Here is a 14399-nt window from a genome sequence, read left to right on the forward strand (position 1 = left end):
CCTCATATATATATATATATATATATATATATATATATATATATATATATATATATATATATATATATATAAGAATTAACTTAAATACGTATGCCTTTATCTCTCTTCAAGTGTTTGAGTAAGTTAAGCAAATTTCAAATAGAAAATGAACAGGCCGAAATCAATACGAGTATTAATGTTTAGATTGTCTCTCTCCGACATTTAGGATCGATTTTGCTTCGATCATTAGTTCATAAAATGTAAATAATTTGGTTCATTCCCCCAAAATCATAACAAATGTAAAAACAATAAACTTTTGTTGGTTTAAACAACTGAAAGTTTTCGAGAGATTTTAGTTCGAATGAAACAATTCATATTAAATTTAAAAAAAAATGGTCAACCCGTTCAATTTTGTTTTGCGGAAATTTGACAAGAAATAAAAATAGCTTTTTTTCTTCTTCTTTTTTTAGTTTGAAACTTGCGTATCCCGCCGGTTATCACGTTAATGAATTAATGTTTGAAGATGTAAAAAAAAAAAAAAATGATAGTACATTCAAACCGAAGACCAAACAAAGAAAAGTGCCAACATTGGCAGGGGATGGGATAGCGGTCAATTCATGATTATTATGTGGGTCTACCTGACCCAACTGGAGGTACCGGTGTAAATGAAGATTCAGTAGATGATAGATTCGCCGCTGCCTGGTGCAGACCGACCGCTGACGTAAACGCCGACGCATGAGACACGGGCAGACCCCGAAATCCGGCGTAAAGTTCGAGTCCGCTGGCACATGCGTGCGCCTGTGATAAATGCGGAAACAGTAATGCTGTTGGAGAAACTGTAAGTCCAGCATATGCCCCATGACCGGTTAGTGCTACTTCAGGTCTGATGGGAGTTGTTAGACCCGGGTGGTTTCCTGATAAAGGTCCACACGAGGACTCATTTCCAAGAAGACGTTCGACAGAAAAATTTGAACTCCCCGTTGAACTACGGCTGACAGCCGTTGTGACCCCACTTGGGGTCAGAAAAGTCGAGTATTGATAGGGAGGGATACCGTTGTAACGAAACGCCGATCCGGCTGTGTTACCCGTTAACGGATAGACAGGTGGAATCGTCCACATAAAAGGATTAGATTTGTCCGGGTGTAAAGAAAATGCAGGAGCTGAAAGTCGGGGAAAGCCAGCCCGTTTAAAAGCCGCAAGTCGACTCCGTGACGCGGCTGTCGATCGCCGTCTCAGCTTGCCCGTCGTGCCCCCAATGAAAACATCATCGCTTGAAGGGTCGAGCATCCAATAGTTACCTTTTCCTGGGTCGTCATAATGTCGGGGAACTTTCACAAAGCATTTGTTCAAACTTAGATTGTGGCGTATTGAGTTTTGCCAACCTTGCTTATTCTCACGATAGTAAGGAAAGTTTTTCATAATAAACTCGTAAATTCCGTTCAATGTGAGTCGCTTCTCGGGGCTATTGCGAATGGCCATCATAATTAGGGCATTGTAACTGAAAGGGGGCTTTTCAGCTCGGGCTGTTCCAGTTGATTTCGTGGAATCTCCCGAATTACCCGTCGTACTATTATTGTTATTGGTGGTTGACGTGTTGTTATTGTTTTGGTTTGTTTTGTTATTGTTTTCCTTATTTTTTTCCTCATCTCCGGAGGTAATGTCCGTGTTTGTATTCATAACATTAGAATCAGTGTCACTACCTGCTGTACTATGTCCATCAACACTGTCCGGTCGTTTTATGCGTTGAATGTCAAGAAGGTGTTGGTGATGCGTTGTGATATGTGGATGATGTCCGTCGGTGTAGGGTACTGGTGAAATACTGGGTGACGGTACCGTGGAATTTGGTGATGTCGTTCGAATTGTCGGGGACTCAGCCCGGCAAGCATCCGAGTTAACAGTTTCGTCAGGCGTATGTGACACTCGTGAGGAATCACCTCCTATGTGTCCAGCTTCAGATTCAAACTCTAATGATTCAACGTCAACGTCATCTTCATTTTCAGGTTCAGCTATATCCTCAGCATCTACTCCATCTTCATCTATGGCCGGTAAAGATTCAGTTGGCGTACCCGGCTCGATAATGGTGGTCGTTCCACTCGAGTTGCTGGTGGGTAACGTGTGGTTTGCTGTTGACTGAGATTTGTTGGTGGTCGCGCCATTTAAATGGGTAGATCCGATGTGTGCTGGTAAGGGTTGATGTCTCTGAAATTGTTGCACGTGTGAGAGGGGATGAGGAATGTGTGCTGGGTGATGATGGTGGTGATGATGATGCGAAAGGTGGTGGTGATGATGATGAGCGTGTAAATGGCTATTAGGGCTCAGTGTGGATGATGACAGAGGAGATGAAGAAGACGGCGGCGGTGGCGGAGGAGCGATTACCGGTGGGGAAGCCGGTGGTGAATTCTCCTCTACCAAGCTATCTCCGAGTACGCTGCTGATGCTAAATGAGGGCCGTGGCCGATTCGGGGGTGGCGGATGTTTTCCCTCCGTTCGACCCATCCCGGTGTTAATTGCCACTGGAGCTGAACCCACGGAGGTTGCCATTTTCACCATATCCAACATTAAGAAGCGGGACAGCTGCCGATGCTGCTGTTGCTGCGAGTAATATTGGTACTGGTGGTGCCGGCTCTGAGAATGGTATTTGGTACCTATGATGCCGATCGGGTGGAAGCAATTAGATGAACATAAAAATAAACAAACAAAAACAAAAGCACCACGTGCTTATCACACTGACCAAGTAAAAAAGTTGCGATCTTCTCCAAGTTTATAGCTTTTAACAGGTCACTTTACATTTTAAGATGCAGACATATAGAGTTGTTTTCTTTAACAACATTCAGTCATGTTATAATTGAAAGTAGACGAATGGGTTTTGCTTTCGTTAATAATTTCGTGTTTCCAGTGAAGTTTGTTCTTAGAACATGTTTCGATATAATGTTGACTTATTCGGAAGACAAAGTTCTGAATTTAGGTGTCTGTTCATTTTTAAAATGACCAATTCAGTTTCTTTGGTATAATTCCAAGTAAAGTCTTTTTTTTTTTGTGTGCGATATGTCCAATAATTGATCCGAAAATGATTAAACTTTTGTTGCAGATCCAAAGTTGTTTTTTTTTGTTTACAGGCGGATATTATTCACAAAATGATGTCTTCATTAAAAATACACAAGCATGCGTATGTTTATCTGTATAACAAGAGCGATAATAAAGAGAGAACGTGTGCATCGTATGTAGATAATTTGTAAAACAAGAATTTGGGTGAGTGGGAAAGTATAGAAAAAAAAGTATTTTTTTTTTTTTGTATATATTCACAAAGATTGTTGTCAAACTTTGTGGGGATACGCGACAAAGTCGTTTCGGAGACACATTGTCCCGTTACTGACACAGTGCTGTTCAACCAACTCTCTAGCAGTCAGTGCCCGACTACGTTGACTGATATGCAAACACAGTATACACTGGTCGACCAATCAGAGTTCAGCTTTAGCTCCACCTACCGACCTAAAACAAAACACGCCTATATCCCGATTCAGAATCGTCAGCAACCAATCAAAAAGCGGTTTGTAACAGCTGTTTCGTTGTCCTGTTAACTTGTATTTGTGTGTGTCTATGTGTGCGTGCGTTCATGAATGTTTATTTGTTGATGGATACGTGTTATGTCGGTTACTTGTTGTGTGTGTGTGTGTGTGTGTGTGTGTGTGTGTGTGTGTGTGTGTGTGTGTGTGTGTGTGTGTGTGCGGGAAATATTTAAGCAGCAAACGTCCCACAGCGCTGATCCAATTTTTGCTGTTTGGAGGTGGGTTCTATTTCTTTTTTTTTTTTTTACTTTTTTTTCTTTTTGACAGGATCTGATGCGTATAAATGTATAAATGTATAAATGTATAAATGCATCTGAATCTGTTCGTACAACAAAAGGTGACATTAGTTTGTTTTTAGATTTCCTGTATGAAGAATTACAATATATTCTTTTTCTACTGTTTTTCTAACACACACACACACACACACACACACACACACACACACACACACACACACGCATACAGACATGCAACAGTACACGTAATTTCTTTTCTTAAAACCTCAATAAATTTTCATATTTTTCAATGATTATTGCTTGTTCAAAATCGTAACAAACTTTGAACTATATCGGCAACACCTTGACCTTTTAACTAGGATCAATGTATAGTATCTGTTTTACTATTACAATACAACTTTCAGTTCTTGGTTGGTGAAAGGGAAATTTTCATAGAGTGAGTTAATTTCTATTTTGCCTCAATTTAGAGCCCTCCTTATGGAGACACTGGATTTTCCTCACATTCTGTGCACTCGTGGGGAGGAAGGTGAATAGGTACAAACAGTTTCACGATTCGTGGAGTATTTGCTTCCACCCTTTACTCTGGGAAGAAAGTAAATGAGAATAGGTTTACTAAACGCTTAGATACAAGGACAAGGGGAGCACTGGTAAATCGTCTCGATATCTATGTAGATGTTTATCCTATTTTTTAATTGCGAATCAATAACTTGCATTAATTTTACAGTATCAACATGCTAACCTTATTTAGAAACGAGAAAACATGATAGCTAGTATAAACCAAATCATAAATGCAGGTTTTAATAATGGCGAAATGGGGTTATTGAGGGCTCATACCGTTCCCAACGATATCGATCCGCCAATAGATCCGCTAGTACCTAAGCCGACATTGCCGATTTCATATTCTGCAAGGCAAATCACCCCTCCCAAAAAAGCATACACACATACACACACAAACGGGGTGAGGCTATAGTGGTGTGGGAAGCTATGACAGAGAGAGAGAGAGAGAGAGAGAGAGAGAGAGAGAGAGAGAGATAAGAAGAGAGAGAGAGAGAGGGAGGGAGAGATAAAGAGAGAGAGAGAGAGAGAGAGAGAGAGAGAAAACGAAAAAGAGACAGACTTGGAGAGAAGGGGAGGAGCGACCTAGACTTGTAAATATTTTTGTTGATTCAGAAAATGAATTTACGTAAATAGTCTAACAATTCTTCTCATTTCGATAAATGTCATGAATTCGCAATCGGGATAATTGACGAGATTATGAACAACAAAATTAAACAGGAAATATTACATGAACATATTTAAATCTAAATATTACATGAACATATTTAAATGCTAAATATTACATGAACATATTTAAATGCTAAATATTACATGAACATATTTAAATGCTAAATATTACATGAACATATTTAAATGCTAAATGAATGCACCAAATAAATTCAGACGGATAACAAAAAATAAGCAAATATTCATAAAAAAATTATTCAAATCAAGAAATCATGTCTCTCTATCACACACACATATACATACATCCTCATATATATATATATATATATATATATATATATATATATATATATACTGTACTTTGGGGTAATTGCGTCAAGTCCGGGGTATTACACCAACTAGCTAAAAGTGCTCTTTTGCCAACCACACATTTAAATAGCACTTTTCTTTTTTAGTTGGTGCAATTACCCCCGGATTTGGTGTAATTACCCTAAAGTACGTTATATATATATATATATATATATATATATATATATATATATATATATATATATATATATATATATATACATTAGTTAAATATTAACTGGATTCTACCTACATTACTTATTTCCATTTTAATAGCTAGCCAGTTTCCAAACCCTTACATGGAAAACTGATGATCTATGTTTTCTATTTAACAATTTCAATTTAGGTTTTCTTTTTCACTGTTATATAACAAAATCTCTTTTTGTAATCGTGGATTTACTAGTGAAAATGCATCTTATGTAAGTTCTCAGTCTGCGATATGAAGAATAAGTAATCCTATATATTTGATATCCCATTTTATTTATTTCTGTATTTTTATAATCTTTGGAACGCTTCTTTTGGTTAATAGGTCGGGTCTTTAGATTCGTATGGTAAGAATTCCTTAGTATTATATTTGTTTGTACCAAAGGTGCTTAAGCATTTTTGTTAATGCATCTTGATTCTTATGTAATGTTATATCCTACCATATCACAGAAAAGTTTTTAAAATGGGATTATACGTTTTATTATTCGTGCATATATATATATATATATACATATATGTATATATGTGCATATATATATATATATACATATATGTATATATATATACATATACATATATGTATATATATATATATATATATATATATATATATATATATATATATATATATATATATATATATATATACATGCATGTATATACACATATATACCGGTCCAGGATAGGTGATACGCATGGTCAGGCGTAAAAGTTATATAGGGATATTTTTTTTCTCTGTACTAAAAGAGTTGTAAAATACAAATTCAAAATGTAAGTTTAAGCTTATGCTAATGTTTCGGACAAATCGTAAGTTTAATCCAGAAGTCTTCGTCAGGCCACTTAATCAATGGTTGCTTTCCAATCTTACTGTTTTATTATTAGCATATATATATATATATATATATATATATATATATATATATATATATATTAAACATTAGTAACAAAATGCAGTGCAATATATAATATACATGTATATCACATGTATATAATCAAATAACATTTTTTACTCGAATCTTCTTTAGAATATATACACACACACACACACACACACACACACACACACACATATATATATATATATATATATATACATTTCTCATTGGGACGTGATATTTTCCGCATGGAAACCACATTTTAACAGCTGCCCTGCTTTTAATATCACAAACAGATGAAAAACAGTTTATGATCATTATGTTTTTTATGTAATGATTTAACTTAACGTTTCCTTTTTTCCACGGTTATATAGTAGCATCAAATTTTGTTATCGTGGGTTTCTTGTAATGCAAGTACTGTCTGTAATATGTTGTAGATTCCTATGAATTATAATGTCGTTGTTTTTGTTTTTTAAATATTATTTCAGTATTTTTATAAAATACACAAATATTCTTTAAATTATATGTTGGCTGCTAAGATTGGTTAGATTTCTTTTTGCATTTTTATTCAAATATAATTCTATATGTTATTAACTTAACTTTTCATGGATTTTGAAGTGTGTCCATTTATCAAACGCTTAGAGATTTTTCATGCTGCATAAATAGTCGGTTCTCACAGAGTTTATTAAAGTTTTCTTCGTCGCTAATGCGATGCCATTACTATTATTGGCATTATCTCTCTCTCTCTCTCTCTCTCTCTCTCTATATATATATATATATATATATATATATATATATATAAAAGTGAACGTGTGTGTCTGTGTGTTTGTCTGTGTACATTTCCCTACGCAATAACTCAATTTTAAGTCTACAGACTCGAAATTTGATATACAGGGTATTGAGATTTGGGAAAATCGATGTGATCGGTTTTTGGCCAGAAATTTGGCGATTTGACCTTTGAGAACTCTTCCAAACTCCTCCGACAATTTTGGGTCTACGCACTTGAAATTTTAAATATAGGTTCCTTGGACATGGATCTAACTTAATAACTTGATTTTAAGGGGTCATAATAGGGGTCAAAGTTTAAAAAAATTGACCTCTCCGCTCTCTTCCAAATTACTCAGACAATTTCTGGTTTAAATATTTGAAATTTTACATAAAGGGTATTCAGAGATAGGGCAAGCTTTTTCATCAGTTTGGGTCGAAAACTTTTAGTTACCAATATATAAATGTATGCATGTATGTCTGTTTGCATATCTGCCTTAAACTTTCAATAGAGGCGACGGATTTTACCAAGATCAGTTTCGTTTTAAAGTTCGACCTTTCATACAACAAATATCGAAAAATTTGCTAAAAACATTAATATCTTCCCCTTCATCTAGGCACTTTTCTACTGGGGAGGGGGGCTCACTTTTTTCGCCGATATTTTTTTAACTTATCCTCTTCTTTAGATTGTCTAGCCTTAATTTTAAAATATGTCGCTTCCGGTTTGGCGGTGGTCGTAACAGCATAAACGTTAGGTTTTACCCCGTTCTTTTCCTCCTTTGCGGTACGGTTTCGAGCCTGCCTTCCTACTACCACTTTTTTTTTTTTTTTGCTCAACATACACATCCAAACACCCGGGCAACGCCGGGCTGAAATGCTAGTAAATATTAATTTCGTTATTGATCGCTTATTTTTAAATATGCACTTAGTTTTAGTTCGACATTATTGGAAAATGCACACTCACATACACATACATACACACACGCACGCACACACACACACACACATATATATATAGATAGATAGATAGATAAACAGATGAATTAATACTTTTATTATTTATATATGTAGTGTATGTATATGTGTGCATACATATAATGCATGTATATGTGTATATATATAATGCATGTATATGTGTGTATATATAATGTATGTATGTGTATATGTATAATGTATATCTATGTGTGTATATATAATTATTTATATGTGTGTGTACATATGACGAGTATATATGTACAGATATAATGTATGTATTTGTGGATATATACAACGTATGTATGTGAATATAAATATATAATGCATGTATTTCTAGATATATATTTCACGCATGTAAATGTTTTTATATGCGTATATATATTAGCTAAATACGAATTAATCACCGTTCATTTCCTTATATGTTTCATAGCATAAAACACAGGCTAAAATGTACCTTTGTTCTAGGATTGAATTATGTCAGAACACAATTCTGTATTAATTATTTTAACTGGCCGAAATTTGTTGTTAACTGAAAAACCCGGAAAATCTATTTATTAGATATACGTTTCATTCGCACATCTTACTATGCTAATTGAACCACTTTATTTCTTAATGTACGAATTTAGGAAAAGAGTGCTTCTCTTTCTATCGTTGTCATCTAATTTTCATACGTGTATGCAACACAAACACGTGTGTAAACTATGTGGCAAAATAATAAACATATTTTATTTCTATATCATACTAAAATAATAATACTCTTATGCAACAATATTAACAATAATAATTATTAAAGTAAGAAATATTATCTTTCCTTATGCAAGAATATTTTTTACAGCTATATCTTAGTTTATGAATATTTAAATGAAATAAAAAAGAATAAATGATGATAGTTGTTATGATCCAACGCATGTCAAATCTAGTATATTTATTTATTTCCACCAAATCGCTGACCTTGACGAAGCGGAGACTAAAACTTGCTGCTATGGTTTCAAATAATCTGAAATAAGAGCAAGACTTAATTCCAAATATTTCTCATATGTCTCCCCTTCTTGGAAATTATGAATATCTCATGCATCAAATAATTCTTATACCTTGTAGAAATTTACTTCATGCACAAAAACCAAACCGCACTCTCAAAGCCATAGGTTTAGAGGAAACATCAAATATTTTGTAATTCATATGTTAAACAAGGAAAACAAATGAGTCTGATTGAAACATGTTATGGCTTTCAAAATGTGCTTTGGATGATGGATGATCCCTTTAATATGCGTCATTAAGGGCTAATGCCACATAGCCCAACACAATTTATGTCATTATCCTTCCAAGCAACCTATTTTTGTTAAATTAAGATCAATAATCGCTGAAATTTGGAACCTATAAAATTGCAAAAAAGGTGGCACCTATATATATATATATATATATATATATATATATATATATATATATATATATATATATATATGCATATATGTATATACATATATATACATATATATATACAAATAGATATATACATATGTATATAGATATATATGCATATATATACATATATATATACATATATAAACATATATATATATATACAAATATATATACATATATAATTATAAATAAATATATATATATATAAATAAATATATATATAAATATATGTATATATATACATATATATACACACAAATATATCCATATAGATTTTATGATTATAAATATATATACATATATATATATACATATATATAAATATATATATATAAATATATGCATATATATAATTATAAATATATATATAAATATATATATATATATACATATGTATCTATACAAATATATATACATATATATAATTATAAATACATATATATATATATATATTATATATATATATATATTTATATATATATATATATATATATATATATATATATATATATATATATATTACTCGATGTTATTGTGTTATCTTCATATTTCAGTATGTTTGCGATTTTTTCTCTATACGAAAAGACAAACTAGTCGAAACACCATAAATGCGACGGGTGCACACACACACACGCATGCAGAGACGCATGCACACACACAGACACACGCACGCACACACACACACACACACACACATATATATATATATATATATATATATATATATATATATATATATATATATATGTGTGTGTGTGTGTGTGTGTGTGTATATAATCTAGCAAGATTAAACTCCACGTGTATATTTAAAAAAAAAACTCAGTAACAGGAATTTTTTTACATTTTAGCCAAATGATTCCTTACGGGGAGGAATCACGGAATCCCTTGCGCTCTATAAACGCAATAAATATATTTTAATAATTAAATATATGTTTTATTATTTCTCATTTCTTTTGTGTCACTGTTCTTTCTTTACGGAAATGAAATTGAATAATGGCTCTATGCTAAAATATTTTTCTGAGTAAAATTACTAGGATTTTCTATTTACTATAAGACCGTGATTTTTTCGAAGGACACAACTATTTTCATTTAATCTCCGGAAAGGCTGTTTTTCTGCTCTTTCTAAAAGAAAGGGAATCCTTTTAATTTCGTCTCCATTCTTGTCGTTAACTTTTAAAGTACACAATTTTATCTTTAAACATCTGGTAATTCTTTTTTGGCAAAAAAAAACACAAAATAAAACAGGATTTGTTTCAATTATGCATTGTTACTTAAGAATTTCTATTTAAATTTAAAGAATTTTTACATCGAGAAAAGAAAGCTTCACTAAAAAATGGTGTAGTTAAATTTCCATGAAAATTAAATAAGTTGAATTTCATGAAGGCCGTGTACAAAAACAACCGTCCTTGCGTGTGCGCGACAAGAAAGCATCTGTGACGCGACTCGGGTTTTTTTAGAAGACGCGCTGGTAAAATCGTTGTCTTTTAAAAGTTAATTTTTAAAAAGTGGCTTTTCCCCTCACAGTTTATTTCATATTTATGATTCTAAAGTTATTACAGCTTTCTCAAACGCGCAAGTTTTTCCGGTATTCTACGTTTGTACAAAAAATCATTACCACTTCATGTTCGTGCATACGTTATCACCTCACACCCATTTATGTGATGTCGCTAAAGCAAAACCAGTTGCCCCAAAAATCAAGTGACTAAAACGATACAAATTTAAATAAACATAATTTAAAAAACTGACGTTTTATTGATTTGAATAATATTTAACTGATTATGATTTTCGCAGTAAGAATATAGAGGATAATTATTGATATAAAATGAATTTTCTACAATTAAAAAAAGAGAGATTAGTTTTATTGATTTAAATAAACTTCATACAAAAGAAATAATAGTTTTTATTATTCATATTGACGGATACATTTATTATTAAAAACTATTAAAATATTTATACAGATTGATGTAAACAGCAACGTTAAATTTCCATGAGATCTTGCTAGTAAACAAAAATTGTCAGAAGAAAATCTAATTGAATTCGTAAGGCCGTTTAGTGTAGAAACGTAAAACCATCCAATCGTCTCTCATTCTCTTTCTCAATCATAAGACAAATTAATGAAAAAAAATATTTGCAGTTTAGTTTTTTTATACTATTTATGCAGGAATTTTTGTAGGAAATAAAAGATACTTAGAAACGAAAGTCCTTTGAGGTTTGTATTACAATGCACATAGATTCGAAAAAGTTTTCAAAAAACAAATATATAACAAATAAATGTTATCAAAGGCAAGATGAGTTACTTTTCTACCTAACTGGATATTTTTAGCGTTTTTATTTAATGTAACACGTTTATTCAGCTCGAAAAACATACAGTGTTTACCGATGTATTGGAAAATTTAAAATAGCGCCGAACTCTCTGTTGAAGACGGTAAGTTTGGGAAAATGAGTTTAAAAAAATATAAAAATACCGTTAGAAACTCGCTCAATATATGTTACCGTGACATAAGCTGACATATATTCGGTGGGTTTTTCAGAGTATTTTGAATATATATTTTTTTATTTTTAGCTTCCCTATATTTATATCTAATCTCTGCATTCCATGTTTAAAAAGGACGTGTCCTCTAGAGTATCAGACCTGACCGAATGGTTAATTGTAGTTATAGACCGATTCATACTATCCAAAAAATTCCAACAAAAACCTAACAGCCAGCCATAGTTCTCCCCAGAATCTGCTGCTGCCATCGCGCACAGAAATCACTTTTTCCATAGCTACCAACGTAATAGATGTACTGGGACTACAGCTGCTTTCAGGACTGCCAGCAACCACTGTAAAAGAGTAATAAAAAATGCAAGAAAACTATATGCTCAATCCGTTAAATCCAAAGTAGCTGAGCAACGGCTTGGTTCTCACCAGTTTTGGCAAATAGCAAACAGGATCCTGAACAGAAGCGTGCATTCTATCTCAACCATCATCAATGGACCTGAGGTCATCTCGTCAGCATCAAGACAAAGCCAAACAATTTGCTAAGAACTTTGCAGCTAATTCTCTCCTATTCTTCCTCTAACAGACAACACGCTATGCAACATACAAATATATGTGCGTGAGGTCGCCAAGCTAACCAAGAGCCTCGATTCTAGTAAAGCAACTGGCCCTGGCGGTATTCCAATTATAGTGTTGAAAAAGCTTCGCCAGAACTTGCCCCTCATACTTACAAAACTGTTTAAGCGTTGCCTTAAGGAGAAGTGCTTCCCCACATACTGGAAAACCTCATCAATATTCCCTGTATTTAAGAATTCAGGTCATAAGTCATCTCCCTCTCAGTACAGACCAATAAGTCTCCTGTGTGTCATGAGTAAGTTGCTGGAATCCATATTAAATAAAGAAGTAGTCAACCACCTCAGCAGAAATAACCTTCCTAGTGACATGCAATATGGTTTCCGTTCTGCTAGATCTCTATCAGATGTGTTAACGGTTATATCTCATAGGATTAAAGAATCTCTCGACAAAGTCTTCCTTTCTCGGGCAGTTGCTCTTGGCATATTAAAGGCCTTTGATACGTTATAGCATAAAGGGCCTACTTCACAAGATTTCCAGCTACGATATAACTGGAAATGTTTTCTCGAAATCATTTCTCTCTGATAGGCTCATAAGAGTAGTGGTTGATGGGCAGAAATCAGAAGCCCACAGTATTAATTCTGGTCTCCCTCAAGGGTCCATCCTGGGCTCAACTCTCTTCCTGATCTACATCAATGCTCTCCCAAAACACATACTTAAAGCATTCGTTGACATCCATGCTGATGACACAACCATCGATGGCAACACATCAAAGGCCGTAAATTACAAAGTTCTCTCTGATTCTCTCTCCTCTGGTCTCGAGCGCGTGGTACAATGGGGGAAGAGGTGGCTGGTTACTTTTAATGCATCTAAAACCAAGCTTCTATCTTTACATCATCAACGCTCTGATCCCCATGAAATTGATCTTTGGGAGGCTGCATATTTTGACAAGCTTCTGGGATTGGCCTTTACTCCTGATCTGAAATGGAACACGTACCTCAAATCTGTAGCTAAGGTCGCTGGAAAAAATGGTAGGATCCTTCTACCGCTCCAGTCAATATCTCAGTGCTGATGCAATTCTCTACCTATATATGTCTTAAGTAAGACACTTTATCAGATCTCAATTACTAGCGATTACTACGATATTATCCCATTGATTAATGTACACGCAATAACCCTTATCCCCGAGTGGCCTCCGGAACTTGATAAGTGGTGAATTCCTTGTAAAAAAAAAAGTAATATAAACCCGTCCTTGGTGTTCAAATCGCCAAACAAAAAGTTGAAACAGTTAAAAAAGAACATTCTTTTTTAAATGCTCTCCGCATAAAGTTAAACGCGTTTCCATAAACATGGGAAGTGTTTTTTTTTATATCTTTTGGTTTGTTGTTCTTAGTAATAAATACTCGAAAATTCTTTAAAATGAGTTTTTTCACTTTATTTTTTAGTTTCTTTCTCTTCCACTATTAAAATCAATAAAATTAGCCAGTTAAAAAAGAAGAACCATTGCTTTGTTTTTAATTTAAAAAAACAAAAAAAAAACAACAACAAAAAAACGAGGAGACTATGTAATTTGATGTGACACCTGCCAGCTAATACAAGATTACCTGCCTTTTCCGAGAAGAAAACGAGTCTGGCAAATTTGTACTCCTTTTCGTATACTTGCAGCCTTCTACCAATTGATCTATTGAAACTTTCTTAAAAATAGAGCTTAAAACATTACCATAATAAAAAGAATTATAGTTTTGGTATGCTG

At 33.5% G+C, this 14399-nt stretch overlaps 1 protein-coding gene across 1 annotated transcript; it reads right to left on the bottom strand.

Moving 5' to 3' along the window:
- Positions 1 to 505: 505 nt before the first annotated feature.
- LOC145255742 (uncharacterized) lies at positions 506 to 3456 on the bottom strand. Its single transcript, XM_080114379.1, has one exon. It carries the CDS (start codon positions 2536 to 2538, stop codon positions 604 to 606), a length of 1935 nt encoding a protein of 644 aa, XP_079970505.1. The 5' UTR covers positions 2539 to 3456; the 3' UTR covers positions 506 to 603.
- Positions 3457 to 14399: the final 10943 nt, after the last annotated feature.

This window comes from Euprymna scolopes, chromosome 31 (assembly GCF_053919585.1).
Source record: "Euprymna scolopes isolate OS-2025 chromosome 31, ASM5391958v1, whole genome shotgun sequence".
Taxonomy (NCBI): Eukaryota; Metazoa; Mollusca; class Cephalopoda; order Sepiida; family Sepiolidae; genus Euprymna; species Euprymna scolopes.

What these genes read in the sequence shown, in the direction of transcription:
- LOC145255742 (XM_080114379.1), bottom strand. Translation starts at nt 2,538, where the DNA reads ATGTTGGATATGGTGAAAATGGCAACCTCCGTGGGTTCAGCTCCAGTG.